Genomic DNA, 19,629 nt, shown 5'->3' with positions numbered 1-19,629 from the left:
GTAACACTTTAAATGCTCCAAAGTCCATACCGGGAGGAAAGTCAGGATTATGAAATATATGTGCCAATAGGATGAATACAGAGGTCAGCAATGGTTTGGGTCACAAACGATCCCATAAAGCTAAGTAGTGGGATAGGGTGGGTGATCTTATTAAGGGGCGATCTTTAGGGGACGCCAAAATAAGTAATCAATTTTATCTTGTAAGTGTTTTTAACTGCTCCTTGTCATTAAAAGTTTTTTTTTTATTTTTTTATACTGCACTTAGAAGTGGATTTTCTTCTGCTTTGTTTCAATAATATAATAGACCGTCCACATGTGTTTAGACATTTAAATATAAGTCAGGTTTTTAAATTGTTCTCAGGCTTTAGAAGTTGAATTCTTATGTGAGATTTGTATGTGAAAACTGGTTGATCTATGTACAGTACAAGGATTCTAACAAATGTTGTTGCAGATTCCGACCTTTTGTTATTCTGAATGAATCAGCTGTTTGTGTTCAAGTGTAGAGTGCATCTGCATGGAAGTGACTTATAATCATAAATCAGAGTTCTAATAAGTGGCAGGGTCTGCATCCTTTTAGATGTGATTTCCTATTGGTAGTTTCTCACAAATTTTTTTATTTTTGATGCCAAAAATCGGACTTGTATCTTAGTGCAGACTTCTGGGAAAATCAGTGAGCCAATCACACAAGCAGGAAATTGCAGTCTCAGAGGGTGTTCTGTACACCATGCTCAGTTTTGTGTACAGAACGCCTCCAGGTAGCCATATTACATTTTACAGAAAATTAGAGTGCTGCAGGTTGAAAAAGAAAGGTTGTTTTTACGAACGTTCAATTATAACTGGAGTCGCAATTGGATATTCAATACATTTATTTTTATTTGCTTTTTTTCCCCACGAAGGTGGCGTTACCCTTTAAAGCATTTATTCACTGTGCCTACATTTCAATCCATTCCTGCTGAATCAGCCACAATACGAGCTGTGATTGGCCCTGTTGGCACCACCTAGCTCAACAAACTCAGATTGGTAAACAGAATGAGCAGGGTGGGAAATAGTCAGCTGACAATGCAGTCACTATTCAGGTATTCAGACAGCCATTGGTGCTGCAGCTGTTTGAATACAATAGCTCATAAGAGAGATTCCCCAAACCACGCTGTATGGCGTTGGGTGGAGGAATCCATTAGATTTCAATTATGCAGCACATGGGCTGAACAATTGAAAACGAAGCCTTTAAGGATAGCATAAATGTAAAGTAATGGCCAAAATATGGTGTGCTACCAGGAATACATGACACGTCTACAATTCCACAGATTAATGCACACATGTACTAACATATGAGTAACAAAGCACTTTAAGAAGATCTGTGTGCTAGTGTCTGTAGACTTCTTATTTACTTTAAAGCGGTAGTAAAGTCAAAAGTTTATCTTTGTCCTACAGGTAGGCTTACAAAGGTTTTACCTGTAGATGTCTTTGCAACGGCTTGAACCTGCACCCTTCAGTAGACATGGTCATCAGCTCCAGTGAATGACGCTGCTGGCACATACACAGTACTCTCTTAAAGAGGAAGTAAACCCCGATGGGTGTTACTTCCTCTTTCATTCCCTGCAAAGGTAAAGCATAATGGACTACTATGCATCGCATAGTAGTCCATTATGTGTCACTTACCTGACACAGGAGCCAGCGAAGTCACCGCTGTCCCCTGTAGTCCGGCGCATCCATCTTCTCGGTGGGTCTCGCTGCGGTCATTCAGCGATGCCGCGATGGCGTCACTCCCGCGCATGCGCATGGGAGCCGCCACTCGCGGCATATCGCCGTTGACTGCGGCACGCTCAGTGCGCCTGCGCGCCGCTGTCTTTCGGCAAATAACTCCTAAACCGTGTAGGTTTAGGAGATATTTCTTGGACCTACAGGTAAGCCTTAATCTAGGCTTACCTGTAGAGCAAAGTGTGTTGTAAGGGTTTACAACCACTTTAATTTATAGAACACCGAGTGTGCCATGAATACAGAGAGTGCTGTGCCATGATGGTGACTTCTATACGCAGATGAGACGTTATTGCCATTTAAAAGGGACGGAGAGCACAAACCCAGAAGGAAGACTGGTGAAGATGGAAGCGTGAGGAGCAGTGATAGTTCAAGGGCAAGTCTAATGTGTTGGTATGTGGCGCATACTAGCACATTATAGAATTTTCTTGCAGGGGACTATTCAACTTTTTTTTTGGTAGACTTCAGGTTTATGTATTATTAAATCTGCCCTGGTAAGGCTTTTAACCTCTGCATTAATGTATTAAAAATATCTAACTGTAATACAAAAAAAAAACACAAGAATTGAAATACTTAATCACAAAGAGAGCTATGCAAGATTTGAGAAAGTTCAGATTTTTCCTGAATATTTGTTGTCCTCCCATATAAACACGTCAGGGCTCGGACTGTTCCCACACTCATCATTAAATATCTAAATTCAGTGTTATTCCCCTGTGACTGTATGAGGAAATTACTGTTGTCCTGCTACATTGGTCTGAGAGACCGGAGCGAACTGGAAACCATCGAGCCCACTGTCCAGCTAAGCAACAGCTTTGATGTGGCGGGTTTCTTATTTTTAGTTGTGCAGCAAATTACCTCAGACATCCTCTCTCTGTGTTTGCCTTCAAGCCTCTCCTTGGCCTTCTGGAATCGGTCATGTTCATTTTCATCATTGGGAATTTCTAGGTACTTGTCTACAGCATCTGGGGTGCTTGCAGCAGTGGTAGGAACTAGAAGAAAGAAACATGACAAAAATTACATACGAAAATACAGAACTGTCATATCTTCTCTAATTGCACATTTATTGGTTGTTAGAACATGCAGCCATGGTGTTAGATGAGAAGGATGATAATAGGATAGACAGAAGGTAACTCCTATTTGGTGCAGCCATTAGCCACCAGCCCAAAAACAGTACTAGCTTTTGTGCAGGATGCACCTGGCCAGCTTAAACAAAAGACGTGCCTTTAGAATCCCCAATCCCTAAAGATGAACAACGGCTCCTCACAGGAACTTCTGCTGACAGAGTTTAGCGTCAATCACCACACTGGGCCTCAATTAACAGATACGTTTTAATATATATTACTGTATTTTGACACCTGCCAATATTCAGTATAAAACTGTATTTTTCCACTTTCATTACTTGTATTGTTTTCAACAGTTCTATGCAGACTAAGTTGAGCAGCAACGACAGGGGTTGGGGCAAAACGTAATAATGGTGAGGTTTACAATGGTCCTATTTTATTCACACGGTTAATAAAAATAGTTTGAACCAATGTCAGGTTTCCATTGTGGTGGATTTCCCCATCACTTCTAGGCCTTGTGACTGAGGTTTGTGAAACAGGAAGTGAGGGGAGTCCCCCTAGCATCAACATTGCACCATCACTAGGACAGTAAGGTCCCATTCACACCTGAGCGTGGCGTTTTTTTGAGCGTTTTTCCATAGTTTTGTAGCACGTATATGCGAGTTTCCATACATCGTTTTCTGGCTTTTTTGAGCTTTAGCGTTTTTTTTTATTAGCCAATAGGAAAAATGAAAATCCGCCTCATCATTTGTTGCTATGTTTTTAGATTTTGTCATCTGCGTCCTGCTCCAAAAACAACCAAATCTGCCCAATTCGAGTGACAAAAAAGGGTCCAGAACTTGTTTGAGCTTCAGGCGACTTGGAGTGGAGATGTGAACCATCTCCATAGAGAATAATGGATTTTTCCCCTCAAGCGTTTTGTAGCTTCAGTCTTCAAGCTACAAAACCCTCAGATGTGAATGGGCCCTAAGCATGGAAAGTCCTTCATCCCCTTGGAGACACAGCAAGCCTCAATAAAGACAAATTATTTGTATTTTGGCTGATTCCAGTGAAAAGCAAAGCGTAAGTAGTAAGTATATTTATACTTTACCCTTCCTAAGGCCACTTTCACACTGGGGCAGTGGGTGCATCGGTGTTAAAGCGCTGCTATTTTTATCGGCACTTTACCGTCAATTTTGCGGTGCTATTCGGCCAAAAGGGTTAGAACCACCAGCAAAGTGCTGCTGCAGCGGCGCTTTGCCGGCGGTATAGCCATGCTGCCCAATGATTTCAATGGGCAGAAGCGGTGGAGGAGCGGTATACACACCGCTCCAAAGATGCTGCTAGCAGGCCTTTTTTTTAACGTCCTGCCAGCGCACCGCTCCAACGTGAAAGCACTCGGGCTTTGACATTGGAGACACAGCCCCTCTTTCAAGGTGCTTTAAAGGTGCTATTTTTAGCGCTGTAGCGCCTGCAAAGTGCCCCAGTGTGAAAGGGGTCTACGAGTAGACACAAGGTGACAGCTAGCACTTTTTGTTAGTCAGAAATGGCTATATATCACTTAGACCTTGCTTTAATAGCTCACAAATATTCCTCAACTGAAGGGAATGTTACTCTTTTTGCTCTGGTGTAAAAAAAATGTATTTACCGAAATTTTCTATACTCACCTTTCACCTTCTTTAAGTTCCTTACTGGACATCCTTGGTAACCTTACTTTCAAGGAAACCATTTGGTTTGATTCTCATCAAAACCAAAATCAACTTTTACCATGGCTTGCAATACTCTTCATCCTTCTATGGACATTTTGTTCTTCAATTTATCCATATACTTGATTTAAAATTGCTCCACCCTCATTATTTTGCAATATTTTCTTTTTCATGTTTCTCTTTCTATACCTAAAGCCTCCATTCTCAACAATCCCCTCCCCAGCTCCCCTCCTTTTCGAATCACAACGCTACACATGTATAACCATTTCTCTCACTTGTGTACCTCGCATACACTGCTATGTTATACCAAACTGTAATCTCTCTCCATTTCCATGTTCAAGGACATTGAGGATGTTCTAGACCCCCACGTGCAACTCCCTATGCCTCTGCAATTATACTGAGCATGCAGTTCTGGAAATCTCCCTGTAATTTTGTTCTACCTTTTTTTCTTAAACTTGTTTTATTGTATATGCAAAAAAGAAATAAAGGTATATTCACAATGCAAAGTTGAGAAAAGTACAGCATATATAGGAAATGATAAACCAGCTGTGCAGAGAATACTGTAGGTGACATATACAATCAAGTGATATATGTAAAAGAGCAATCCTACTCCAAAACTATGGGGGAAAAGAAAACCAAGAGCACTGTATAAATGTACAAAAGGACTTGCCAGATCATTACTGTTTCCACCTGCCATCGAAACCAAATAAAAAAAACTAAAAAAAAAAAAAAAAACACTATACCCAAGTTGTGATTTTTTCTGTATATATTGAAACGTCATAAAAGACAGGGTTTTCTAAAGTGTTGGGTCAGTAATCAAGGACAAAAGGGAGTCACTTGTATCTTGACTATTTAACCAGGCACCCCACATTTTATAAAAATGTTTTGGACACCCTCTAGCCTCATAGGCTAGTTCAAATAGAGGCAACTTTTGTATTAGCCTCTACCACAAAGTAATATGGAGAATTTTTGTGTGTATCCATTGGAGTGCCACTAGTTTCCTGGCGTAATATAGAACAATTGGTAGTGTTTTGCATGGCACTAACATACAAAGATTCTTCAAAGATGCCGGTCCGACAGAAGCTGGCCGTCTGTCCGGCTTATGCTGGAAAATCAGCAGCAGACTTGCACCCGATCAGAGCTCTCAGCCAATGACTAAGAGCACTGTCTGGAGTGTTCTGACAAGGGGGCCGCCCCCGTCAGAACACAGCAGCTCAGCAGGAGAGATCGATGTACTAACAACGGATTGTTAGCACAGCAACTCAGATGGGAGCGGTCAGCTTTTTTTTGGTAAAAAAAAAAAAACAAGCAATTTCAACTCATGGTGCGTACAAGGCTTTAGAGAGATGCCCCTTTTGCAGCCTGAACTGCGCTCCTGCTGTAGTATCAAAAAGGATTTAAATGAGCCATTGGGAGAAGAGTTGATGTAAATATTTCAAACCATATTGTGCCCAAAGCAGGCCATCAGAAAGGGCTAAAAACATTGACAGTCTGGGATTCAGCCAGAGAGGTTGGTTAGGGGATTTAAGGTGATCTGCGTCTGAAAGTATCGACAAGCACGGAGTATATATTCTCATCCACACTCGTACACTCTGTCGTGAAAAGTGTACGCCTAAAAAAGAAAATTGGCCAGAGTCTCGTATGAGGAAACTACCGCAGCCTCCGCTGCAGTAGCCACATTATTCAGTTGAGGGAAAACCCACCAATGAATATAAAACTGAGTGACAAAATAATAGAGACAAATGTTTGGGTAATGCCAAATCTTCCCTAGAGGGAAGATGCAGAGTCTCCAACTGATATGACTGATTTAAGCTGCCAAAGGAATGTGGAGAGAACTGAATTAATTTCACTGAATACCCTTTTACGCTGGATTCACACCTATGCATTTTTAGTGCTTTTTGAAGTTTGCACTACAGAACGTGTTCCATAGGAAACCATGGTAAATTGACTGTAGTGCAAATCTGCAAAAAGCACTAAAAATGCATAGGTGTGAATCCAGCCTAAGTCACATTGGTAGGTAAAATAGCTAAAATATACAAACATTTTGAGAGGAAAATCATTTTAAATAGATTAATTCTGCCAGAGTAAGAGGAAGTTTGAGCCAATGAGATGCCTTAGTAGGAAAAGAGGAGATACATGGCAGTAAGTTATTTTCATAGTATTTGGACAGTGGCAATCAAATCTCTAGATAACGAAATTTTAATTTTGTTCTACCTTACTTACGTTTACACCATATATGTTGAAAAATACCTTTGTCATCTTGTTACTTGGACTTGCATTATAGCCTTTCTGAATAACAACCAAAAATTCTTGTTTGCATTTATGTTTCTCCAAGTTACCATGTGACGTACCTGGTTTATATACTTTTTGCTATTGAATAAAAAATGTATTGCGTAATCAAAAAAAAAAAAATACTATTTAACCACTTACAGACCGGACAATTTTGCTGGTCAAAGACCAGACCACTTTTTGCGATTCGGCACTGCGTCGCTTTAACTGACAATTGCACGGTCGTGCAACGTGGCTCCCAAACAAAATTGATGTCCTTTTTTTCCCACAATTAGAGCTTTCTTTTGGTGGTATTTTATCACCCCTGTGGTTTTTATTTTTTGCGCTATAAACAAATAGAGCGACAATTTTGAAAAAAACAAATTTTTTAAACTTTTTGTTATAATAAATATTAGGGATGCACCGAATGGGTTTTTTGGTGTCGAAACCGATACCGAAAATGAAAAATACACTAGGCCGAAAACCGAAACAGCACCGATACCGAAAATGACTGTTTTTAACAAATATTTTTATACAGGAGGTGGTCAGAGACTGGCGACATTGGGGCGGGAGGTGGTCAGAGACTGGCGACATTGGGGCGGGAGGTGGTCAGAGACTGGCGACATTGGGGCGGGAGGTGGTCAGAGACTGGCGACATTGGGGCGGGAGGTGGTCAGAGACTGGCGACATTGGGGCGGGAGGTGGTCAGAGACTGGCGACATTGGGGCGGGAGGTGGTCAGAGACTGGCGACATTGGGGCGGGAGGTGGTCAGAGACTGGCGACATTGGGGCGGGAGGTGGTCAGAGACTGGCGACATTGGGGCGGGAGGTGGTCAGAGACTGGCGACATTGGGGCGGGAGGTGGTCAGAGACTGGCGACATTGGGACGGGAGGTGGTCAGAGACTGGCGACATTGGGGCGGGAGGTGGTCAGAGACTGGCGACATTGGGGCGGGAGGTGGTCAGAGACTGGCGACATTGGGGCGGGAGGTGGTCAGAGACTGGCGACATTGGGGCGGGAGGTGGTCAGAGACTGGCGGCATGGTACGGGAGGTGGTCAGAGACTGGCGGCATGGCACGGGAGGTGGTCAGAGACTGGCGGCATGGCACGGGAGGTGGTCAGAGACTGGCGGCATGGCACGGGAGGTGGTCAGAGACTGGCGGCATGGCACGGGAGGTGGTCAGAGACTGGCGGCATGGCACGGGAGGTGGTCAGAGACTGGCGGCATGGCACGGGAGGTGGTCAGAGACTGGCGGCATGGCACGGGAGGTGGTCAGAGACTGGCGGCATGGCACGGGAGGTGGTCAGAGACTGGCGGCATGGCACGGGAGGTGGTCAGAGACTGGCGGCATGGCACGGGAGGTGGTCAGAGACTGGCGGCATGGCACGGGAGGTGGTCAGAGACTGGCGGCATGGCACGGGAGGTGGTCAGAGACTGGCGGCATGGCACGGGAGGTGGTCAGAGACTGGCGGCATGGCACGGGAGGTGGTCAGAGACTGGCGGCATGGCACGGGAGGTGGTCAGAGACTGGCGGCATGGCACGGGAGGTGGTCAGAGACTGGCGGCATGGTACGGGAGAGGGTCAGAGACTGGCGGCATGGTACGGGAGAGGGTCAGAGACTGGCGGCATGGTACGGGAGAGGGTCAGAGACTGGCGGCATGGTACGGGAGAGGGTCAGAGACTGGCGGCATGGTACGGGAGAGGGTCAGAGACTGGCGGCATGGTACGGGAGAGGGTCAGAGACTGGCGGCATGGTACGGGAGAGGGACAGAGACTGGCGGCATGATAAAAGAGATAAGTGTGCTGTCCCCTGTGCAGCCAGAGTGTCGCCCCCCGTGCAGCCAGAGTGTCGCCCCCCGTGCAGCCAGAGTGTCGCCCCCCGTGCAGCCAGAGTGTCGCCCCCCGTGCAGCCAGAGTGTCGCCCCCCGTGCAGCCAGAGTGTCGCCCCCCGTGCAGCCAGTGATGCCGCGAAGAGAGAGGAGAGCCGCCTCCGCCGTCTGGTCAATAGAGTGCCGGGAACATCACAGCTTTAATTTCAATAGCTGTGTGTTCCCCCGTCGCGCGCTGTCACATACAGCTCCTCCCCCTTGTCCGGGGAACTGTGATAGACAGATCACCCGTCCAATCTGGACGGGTAATCTGTCTATCACAGTTCCCCGGACAAGGGGGAGGAGCTGTATGTGACAGCGCGCGACGGGGGAACACACAGCTATTGAAATGAAAGCTGTGATGTTCCCGGCACTCTATTGACCAGACGGCGGAGGCGGCTCTCCTGCGTTATAGATCTCCCATGATGAGTGGCACCAGGGGCGGGGTCGGTGCTCCGCCCCCACCCAGGCCCCGTCCCATTTTCGGCTCAATTATCGGCCGTTTTTTCCTTTCGGCAAATTGCCGAAAAGGGCATTTTCGGCCGATATGTTTCGGGGGCCGGAATTTCGGTGCATCCCTAATAAATATCCCCCAAAATTATATTAAAAATTTTTTTTCCCCTGGCTTAGGCCGATACGTATTCTTCTACATATTTTTGGTAAAAAAAAAAAAAAAAATCGCAATAAGTGATTGATTAGTTTGCACAAAAGTTATAGCGTTTACAAAATAGGGATAGTTTTATGGCATTTTTATTATTATTTTTTTTTACTAGTAATGACGGCGATCAGCATTTTTTATTGTGACTGCGACATTATGGCGGACACATCGGACATTTTTGGGACCATTGTCAGTTATACAGCAATCACTGCTATACAAATGCAGTGATTCCTGTGTAAATTACACTGGCAGTGAAGGGGTTAACCAGTGGGTGGCAGTGTAGGGGTTAAGTGTTCCTAGGGGTGTGTTACTAACTGTGGGGGGTTGGGCTTTCATTTAGTGAACACTGATCTCTGCTCCAATCACATGGAGCAGAGATCAGCGTCACTAGTTGCTAGGCAGAATGGAGAAATGCTGTTTACAACGGCATTTCTCCATTCAGCCGTCCCGTGAGACGATTGCGGGTATGCCCGCGGCGATCGAGTCCGCGGGACCCGCGACCGGACTCACGGGGTCCCGACCAGCACGCGAGCGTGCCACCGCTGGCGCGCTCGCGATGGCAGGGCGGCATCAAAGATTGGACGTACCTGTACGCCAATATGCCTGTCCGTGCCATTCTGCCAGCGTACATCGGCGTGCGCTGGTCGGGAACCGGTTAAAGAAATCCTGTGACCCTGTGGACAGGGTCACAGGATTAAAGAGGAGTGTCAGGGAAGCGCTGTTAAGGAGAGTAAAATTAGGTCCGGTGTGAGCTTTGGAGAGTCCTTGTCATTTTTCAGATGACTAGGTCTCTGTATTAGTCTTTTTTAGAAACGAATATAAAGCAAATCTATTTCTGACAAAACCAGTGATCACTGTTGCAAATTAATTTCTTCTGATCCCCATGATAAAGGTGTGGGGGGAAATTTTAAAAGATTCTTTCCCATCTTTCAGGGTTGAGAGGTACCGTATGCTGAAAGCTCCCTTGGCTTTAAGGCTAAACTCCAAACCCACAGCTAATCCCCGATCACCCATCAACTCCTTCTAGCATGTGCCCCCCCCCCGCCGCTAACCTGCGCTCATCTGATGAGGAGCTGTAGGCAGGTGGAACGTCTGTGCTGCTCAATTTCCAGTACATTATATATACACACTGTACATTGCTATGCTATCAAAATTTTAGCATTCTCATTTGTACTGTGTTTACATAGCAAGTAAAGCACAGCACACAATATTCTCCACATCGGGAAGAAATAATTGGTATTGCGGCAGTTTTCTGGAACATTGCAGGTCACCAGAAAGTTACAGCAAAACCCTTCTGGGTTCCTGATCATTATGTTGGAGATTTTCTCTTGCCAGAACAGAATAATATTTGCTATTGCAATTTATCTGACTTTGAGGTTTATGCCATTTCTAAAACTATGAACTACTGCCTTCTGCCAGCAGTAAACCGGCCTAACAATATTATTCCTACTACAGCATTCTTGGAGTTAAATAACTCCATTAAGTCCAAAATGTATTTGGGAAAGCGCTAAGCTTATTTCAAAGGGAAATAATAAAGGAGCTGGGTCAATTACATTTTTAATAATTTTATGTTTATATATTTTTAATGACAACTCATTCTCAAAGTATTATGGGTCCACTAAAAACAAAGTTTGCCCTAAAGCCCCCTTTCTGCCCCATGAAAACCTCCTACTGAGCCTTCTGATAAAGAATGAGTCACTGCTTTGACGCACCATAGGAGTTCTGAAAAGAGACGACTTTTGGAATTTCTGAGTTCCAGAAACTCCTATAGCATTTAAATGTCTCTCTGCAAGTGCCAAATACTACAGTTCAGATTCAGAATACTTTATTAATCTCAAAGGGAAACTATTAAGTCAATTATTAGTTAAACAGTGTATGCATTTTCCCATTACCTTTCCTAGAAAATTCATAAATCAGAGAATGCTAGAGACACAAGTGCCATGAGACTGTTAAAAAAATAAATAAAAGGCCGACATTTGGCCCATGTGTAGGGCAGCTAGTTCGACAGCAGCTGGCCGTTCAGCTGGGTTCTGTTGGATGTGCATGATGCAAAACCAGCAGCCAACCAGCTCCTGATCAGCGCTTTCAGCCAAAGGCTGGGGGGGGGGGTCGGTCATTTGTTTTTGTTCAACCCACCGGTTAGAACAAAAAAAATGATAATGGTATGTACTACAGTAGGCTTTAGGCTGGTCATAACATTGATCAAAATTAGGCCGGTTCAGCAGGGACCGGCAGAATTTTTATCCATATATGGGCAAGCTAGTTTTACACAAGTCGATCTGTTGACTTGTGTACAACCAGCCTGTTAGGTTTTTCCTGAACGATCAGTGCCAATAGAGCTCAGTGGGAAGGATTCCCCTATCCGCATCGAATGTGTGTATAGGGGAATTGGCCCCTATTTTTATTATTCAACCTGCAGGTTGAACAAATAAAATAAATCATATATGGCCTGCTTTAGGGGTTAAAGTAAACCTGTACAATGTACAACTTGGATGCTTTCATATTTTTTATATAAAGTATGCCTATATGAAATGTTAAAGGGCAACTGTAATATGGGTATTTTTAAACCTATTCTATATATATATATATATATATATATATATATATATATATATATATATATATATATATATATATATATATATATATACACACATATACATATATATATAAAAATTATTATTTTAAGTAAAAACCTTTATTAAGGGGGCACCTATGTCCCAGGACTCATCCGTATGGATTCTTTTTAAAGGATAAGTTCACCTTTTGTAACATGTTAAACGTTATACCCATATTCAGGGTGTAACATGTTACATATGCACCGGCACCTGCACTCCACCAAGTCCTTGTTTTGAAAGCAAGCGGGGGGCCCCCTCCCCCCCCCGGTCACAAACTTAAAAAAAAAAAAAAAAAAAAAAAAACCACAGCCTTGCAGGAATGGGAAAACTACAAGTCCTGAAAGCCTTTGCGGCTGGTGGCTTGTAGTTCTCAATGAACTACTAGAGCGCTCCTGATCGCACTAGGTAGTTCACTGAGCTGCTGGACAGTGTGCAACTGCCTGCATCGGAGGTACAGGCAGACAGCTACACAGACAATCTGCAGGACTGTGGCATTACACCCATGATCTGCTGATTGTGGGTACAATGCTTTACAGGTTCCTAATAAAAAAATAATAAATGCATATTTTTAACCTGCAAAAAAATGTTCATAATTTTTTTGGTAAAAGTGAACTTATCCTTTAAAACAGCATAAAATAAGCCTTTTGTGTTTCTTGAAACAGATGGAGCCAGATTGGGGAAGAGGTCACTGCTCTGACTCATTTAGTGCATGTAAATGCAGCTTGAGCTTTTTAAGCTCTGTAAACACGAGCAATTGCAGCAAAGCAGGCAAATACAACCTTGAAAACATGTGAAAAAAGGGACCAGCATTCCAACTGCTGGCTTGAAACAAAAATATGAACTACCTAAATGCAATATTTAAAATTTATCTTAATAAAAAAGAAAGCATTTCTAAAAATGGTCCTGACTATCAGAAAGAAAAAGTGTTCCCTTTGTAGAGTGATGGGCCAATGTTAAAGTGATTCTAAAGACTTTCTTTTTTTCTATAAAAATAACAAACATGTTATACTTACCTGCTCTGTTGCAGTGGATTTGCACAGAGCAGCCCAGATCCTCCTCTTCTCAGGTCCCTCTTCTGTGCTCTTGGCCCCTCCCTCCTTTTGAGTGCCCCCACAGCAAGCAGCTTGCTATGGGGGCACCCAAGCTCCAACTCAGTTTGTCAATTCAGACATGGAGCGGTGGTTTGGCCCTGCTGCTCTCCTCCCAGATTGGCTAACTGACTTTGATTGACAAGAGCCAATGACGCCGTTGCTGTGTTTCAGTCAATCAGCAGGGAGAATCCTTGGTGGCCAAGACACATGTGGACATCTCTGGACAGAGATGGGGCTCAGGTAAGTTTTAGAGGGGCTGCTGAACGAAAAAGGCTTTTTATCTTAATGCATAGAGTGCATTAAGATAAAAAAACCTTCTGACTTTACCCCTTTAATTAGGAAGGGAAGAGGATGAGGGACAAGGGATGGAGGTACAACCGCCAGGAAGGCTGTTCAGAAACTTCTCTGGATGCACCCCCCTGAATCGGTTTATAGCATGCCTAATGGTAACCAATGACAAAGAAATGATATCCTACATCAACTAATAGGAATACATGATCTGACAACTAAGAAAGAGAATTCGGATTGGCTATATGTGATGCTATCATTTCCCTTTGCATAGAAGTTTGACAAACAGCAGGAAGCCTGCACTGTGACAGCACAACGGTGGAAAGAAAACACATATTTTGTTTCTTGAAGTTCCCCTCTGGAAGACATGCCTACAGTCTTGCAATGTACTCATGTCTGATTTTCAAACAAACACACCCACGCTACCAGAGTACAGTATTGTAAAAACAATAAGTAGTTACGGGTCTAGATTCCAAATCTGTCATGACTGTCGGGCTAGTTAAGAGATTTTTACAACAGCGCTCGCTCTACATCCAAGCTAACCTATATTTATCACTGACTGATTTAAGAAAAAAAAACATTGTAAAATAACAATGTGCCGCTCTTTTGTAAAGCGCATCATGTCAGCATATAAAAGAAAATGCACCTTATTTAGAGAGACATGGTATCATTAGCTTTCGGTAAATTGAACAGCTAAAATCTGAAAGAGGAGACAACAGGAGAAGTATAGGAGAGGATGACAGGTGTCATTAGAACAAGTGGTAGTAAAGTTGTAATTACAGATCACCATCACAGCCAGATTTCGACTTTATTCTCCAACCACTAATCCAATGTGATGGTGTACGAAAATTATAAGCATTATTATTACCACCTGGATATTTAAGGTTCATTTTACTGTGACGAAGGAAATATTCAATGAAATTAACAGTCTTTTCATTTTTTTTAAATAAACGAGTAAGGCTGCTTTCACACTGGGGCGGTATTCAGGCATTACAGCGCTAAAAATAGCGCCTGTGTAGCGCCTGAAAAAAACCGGCCCCTTTAACTCCAGTGTGAAAGCCGGAGGGCTTTCACACTGGGGCGGTGCACTGGCAGGACAGTGAAAAAAGTCCTGCTAGCCGCATCTTTCAAGCGGTGAAGGAGCGGTGTATTCACCGCTCCTAAACCGCTCCTACCCATTGAAATCAATGGGACACCGCGGCAATACCGCCGGCAAAGCACCGCTGCAGCGGCGCTTTGCGGGCGGGTTTAACCCTTTTTCGTCCGCTAGCGGGGGTTAAAACCACCCCGCTAGCGCCCGCAGACCGCCGCTAAAACGACGGTAAAGCGCTGCTAAAAATAGCGGCACTTTACCGCCGATGCCGCTCCCGCCCCAGTGTGAAAGCAGCCTAAAAGGGATGTAATACAGGCATATACTGTATTTGAGCAAAATAACACCCGCCAACCATAGAGTAAAGTTGTTTAAGGGTCATGTGAAATGTGTCCTTTGCTTGCATTTTCTCCTCTAGTGGAGTCAGTAATCAAAACGCTGCAGTCAAGGCACATTGTTGACATGAACTAATAATGCCCCTGCTGTCTCGTAGGGGTCTTCACACTATGGCCCCCAGGACAAATGCGTCCCGTTGCAAGATTTCATCATTCCCTTGTAAGGGGGACTTTGATGGGGACTAAAGGGGCTCTGATGGGCTCAAGTTTCTATTGTTCTAAATAATATCATGCTAATTACAAAAAATAAAATAAAAATAAAAGTAAAAAGTATTCATTTAAAAAAATGTGGAGACCTCTGTTCTACAGCATAGGAAGAACTCACTACTGGACAGTAAATTGGAAGTAATGGCATCACCCAGGCAGCAAAGTGGGCATTCAGGAGAAGATTTGGGACTCAGCATGTCATGTGACCACAGATTTTGTAATAGGGGCATTTATGTTATATTTAATATTGCTGCAGTGATTAACAAAACTCAAATGTTGGGGGGTGCGCCAGGAATATAGCTTTATAATTTCTCTCCCCGTTGGGAGAGATTTCCCCTCACTTCCCGTCTCTGTGAACCGTATACAAGAAATGAGGGGTACAGTCATCACTGGGACAAGAAATGAGGGGTACAGTCATCACTACGACAAAAAATTAGGGGTAATCTTCTGAATGTGGACCAAGATAGCAGCAAACACTAACAGAAGCCTATAACTAAAACTTTTTTTTTTTTTTAGTTTTGGAGAAGAGTGGAAATGGGTTAGAATACCTGTCAGTTTTTATTGCTTTGTTTCCTTGGTGAGATCCACCCTCTCTATTTATCCTGTTTACTATTATCATTGAACGTAAAAGAAAATCCCAAATTGTGGGATGTCCCCAGAAAAGTAATAGAGGGGAAATCTTCCAACGAGGATACTAGTTCTGGTGAAATGGGGGGGCCCCCCAAGAAATCCCCTCAATTTTGCAGGGATTTCCTCTCACTTCCTATTTTGACCATAGGACAGGAAGTGAAGGTAAAACTCCCCAATGTGACACAGATGGCAAAAATAAATCTTACAGGGGTTATAACCCTCCCTTACGCTATTCCAAAAAGGAAATAAAAAGGTTTTATCTACTGTTCTAATTAAACCCTTACTTGTTCTGTCCAGAAATCGTCCAATTTGCATACAAACTCCCTACTGTTGGGATTCTGACACTTCATTCTGGGCAGAAAAGAAAGAGCTGGGCTCACCCTTAGCATGGAGTCATGTTCTTAGGAGGGTGTCCCCGTTTGCTCCCCTTCTTATAATGCCAAACTATTATGACAGACATACGGCATAGGTTATATTACAAGGACAAGATTTTCCCTGTTAGACCCAATTTTGGTAACTGCAATTTGTATCATATCAGTTTCATTGGATGGGATCACCTGAATATTATGTAGTTGGCTATGATATTGATCAATTTAATTTTCAAGCACAAAAATAGTAGAACAATACCATTCCTTATTAAATAATGGCCTTGTGTAATGACTATAGACATAAATATTAATAAGGTTATATGGTAATTCTCCAGTCTTGACACTCACATCATTTATCAATTCTGTACTACTTCCTTGACGCTCATATGGCTGTATCACATATTTTGCCTGAATTCAGAAAGTAGTAGTGAAAGGTTAAACTCATGCATTGCTAAGTACAGCGATACAGAGCTTAATGACAGACATTTACCCTCTATTACTATGAAATGAAAGTCTGCAGAAGTGATCATTACGAGGCAGGTTAACATTTCTCTCCTCGTTCAGCACTGACGAAATTATGCCAAAGCACATTCAGCACCACAAAAACTATATACAGACACGTGAAAAATTACGTATACCCCATGGAAACTGTTGACATTTTCAACATATCTGAACAGGCAAACATCTAATCTTTATTAAGTCCCAACAAATAAAGGCGATATGCTATAATAAGAACACAAGAATTTGCCTTTTCAATTTTCAGTGCAAATATCAATAGAAATAACGATGTCCTGTGGAAAAAGGAAGCAAAACCTTGGCATTAAAAGGTGGTATTGCCCTCTGTAGCATATGTGGCCTCTTGTATAACCAGCCTCCGACATTGATTCTGAAATTTTTGAACAATTCTCATTTAAAAGTCCTTCAGTTGCTAGTTGCACGAATGGCCCATTTTCAAAAGCCCTTATATGAAATTTCAAATCAGGGCTTTGACTACCACAGTCAATAACCCTCTACTACTTCTTTTTTTTGGCTTGTCTGCTTCAGACCAATATTGTGTTGATAGACTTCCACTTCTAAACATGAGGTCTCACATTACCATCAACCACACTTTGATATATTGCTGAGAGTATAGTTGACTTGATGACCGTGAGCTGCCCAAGCCCTGAAGTAGCACAGCAACCCCAAACCGCAACATTTCCATCACAATTTATCAAAGTTTTATAAGCTGCTTCTCCTAGAATACGATCTTTGGTTTGCAGCTAACATGTCTACTGTTACCACATAAAGCTGTGTGTGTCTATGCCTATATGTTCAATGGCAAAAGTGTAATATTGCTATTTTTGTACAGCAAAGGCTTTTAACACACCTCCCATGCAGATTGAATTGGTACAATCTATTTCAGTGTGTTGATGGATGCACTTTTACCCCGACTGTTGCAAGAGCTACCTAGACAATTTTAGGTTTTCTGGAGACTTCCTTTAGAACCTAGCAGTCAACATTTGAGTTATATTTGCTGGTCAGACTAAGGAATTACTGCAATTCACTGTTTACTAAAAAATTAAACCTCATATATTTGTACTTTTCTCATCTTAACCATCTTGGAATAGGCCAGACTAGATTCACAGAAGTCGAAGGTACTCACTCACTCCAATCTTAGGTTATGTCACCTCTTACGCAGCAGAATTACAAACCCTACAGCCCGCTCCTTTTACTGTGTGGCTTGCTCAGTGCCAAAGTCTCCGGCTGAAATCCTTAATTAAAATTTTTGCCTGATAGGCATCCATAACTTTCTTTAGGAAGGCCTTAGAGAGCTCTACTGATCTTGGTATGATGACATCAGACACATCAACATATCAAAGAGAACACCAGATCTTTGATGTCCAAGGTTCTACCTGCATACTTCCTAAGGAGGTTTTAATCATTACTACCTAATCTGGAACACTGGGTTTTATCTTCATGGATTTGAAGTGGTGCTAAATAGAGGGATGGATGTACTTTTTCATATGACAAACTGTATTTTTTTTTATTTTTTATTTAGATTAAATTAATACACCATGTGAATTTGATGTGCCATGTGTTCAAGTAGAATCATAAAACTATACCACTCTACAAAACTCTGGTTCAGCCAGATTGTGAGTATGCAGTTCAGTTCTGGTCACCAATGCTCAGGAAGTATGTGCTTGAACTGGAGAGAGCCCAGAAAAAGGCAACCGAGTTAATAGGGGAACGGAGGACCTCAGTTATGAGGAACGACTACAAACACTACACTTCTCCCTGGAGATGAGACGCTTAATTTGGGGGTATAATTGCAATATACAAAGCTTTCAATAGTGAATCACATTGAGAGGAAGCCATTTGACCTAAAATATCCAAAGCAGACATGCAGATACACAATGAAGTTTAACAAAAAATCAGTTTAATCTTAAACTGTAAGAGCCGGTTCACACAGGGGCGACTCGTCAGGCACCTTAGCCGCCTGACAAGTCGCGTCCCGCTCTGTGCAATGGAACCGTTCTAATCGGAGCGACTCAAGTCGCTCCGACTTAGAGAAAGGTTCCTGTACGACTTTTGGGGCGACTTGAGGCGACTTGCATTGACTTCTATACAGAAGTAGTTTTGCAAGTCGCCGCAGTGGTCGCGTCCAGGTCGCCTGAGGCAGTCGCGCTGTAAGTCGTGCTGCCTCAGTGTGAACCGGACCTAAGGCGGTGGTCATCAACCCTGTCCTCAGGGCCCACTAACAGGCCAGGTGTTATGTATTACCTTGGGGAGATGCAGACTACAATACTGCAATCACTGAGCAGCAAATGATATCGCCTGTGATGTATTTAAGTTATCTTGCCAACCTGGATCCCCATGATTTTTGACAAATTTTAAAAAGAAATTAAAATAAGTTTGTGTTAATTTTTTATGTTAATTTTTTTTAGAAGCTTTTTAACGGTCACTTTAGAACAATTTTTTTTACAATTTACTATCTTACACCCCCCCCCCCCCCCAAATAATCATTAAAACGTTGCTAAACCCAGGACCCTGTATTCACTATATCTGGTCTCCCACAGTACACAGAACATGCAATGATTTTAGTAAATGTAAACCTAAAGCTAAAAACCTTTTCTCATCGACAGTATATAACACTCTTGTGACTTCTATCAGTGTCTGGTTAAAGCTTGTAGGAGGAGTTTTCAATCTCCTCTGACTGTCCTATGGAGCTGCAGGACCCCTGACCCTCTGTCTGGAGAGTGCCAATTGGCCCTCTGCTGATCACATGCACCCTCTCAGGAAAAAAAAAAACTCTAGCAATACACACCAAACTGAGCATGTGCATAGTGTCTCCAAGGCTCTGTACTATCAGGAGATGGATTGGGGGCAGTAAAAGAGGAGGTTCAGAGAAGATAGGATGAAACAGACTTTTTACATAATGTGCAGGATTAACCCCTTAGGTTCCACAGTAAGTATAACAAGTATGCTTTACTGCATATACAGACTGATTTTACTGTTGTGGGTTTAGTAACACTAAAGCAGAAGCCGTTTGCCTTAAGTTTCTATCCCTCCGATTGAAAAAAAAAGCCATCTGTCTGGACACTGCAGGCAAAGAGGGTGAGGTAGGGGAGAAATGTCACTACTGTGACGCATGTTATAGATTGAGCT

The 19,629-nt window shown here is 43.0% G+C and overlaps 1 protein-coding gene across 4 annotated transcripts in view; it reads right to left on the bottom strand.

Moving 5' to 3' along the window:
* The window catches only part of APP (amyloid beta precursor protein), a 349,255-nt gene that overhangs the window by 54,408 nt on the left and 275,218 nt on the right, over positions 1–19,629 (bottom strand). For all 4 annotated transcript variants that reach the window (XM_077480033.1, XM_077480032.1, XM_077480035.1 and 1 more), the window contains one exon: positions 2,611–2,744. In XM_077480033.1, coding sequence (XP_077336159.1) covers positions 2,611–2,744 — 134 coding nt within the window. The remainder of the gene's footprint in view (positions 1–2,610; positions 2,745–19,629) is intronic.

Source organism: Lithobates pipiens, unplaced genomic scaffold, assembly GCF_037356315.1.
Source record: "Lithobates pipiens isolate NorthernLeopardFrog02 unplaced genomic scaffold, aLitPip1_a1.2 Scaffold_16, whole genome shotgun sequence".
Classification (NCBI taxonomy): domain Eukaryota; kingdom Metazoa; phylum Chordata; class Amphibia; order Anura; family Ranidae; genus Lithobates; species Lithobates pipiens.
The sequence above is the reverse complement of the archived record's forward strand: the minus strand, read 5'-3'. Positions and strand labels throughout refer to the sequence as shown.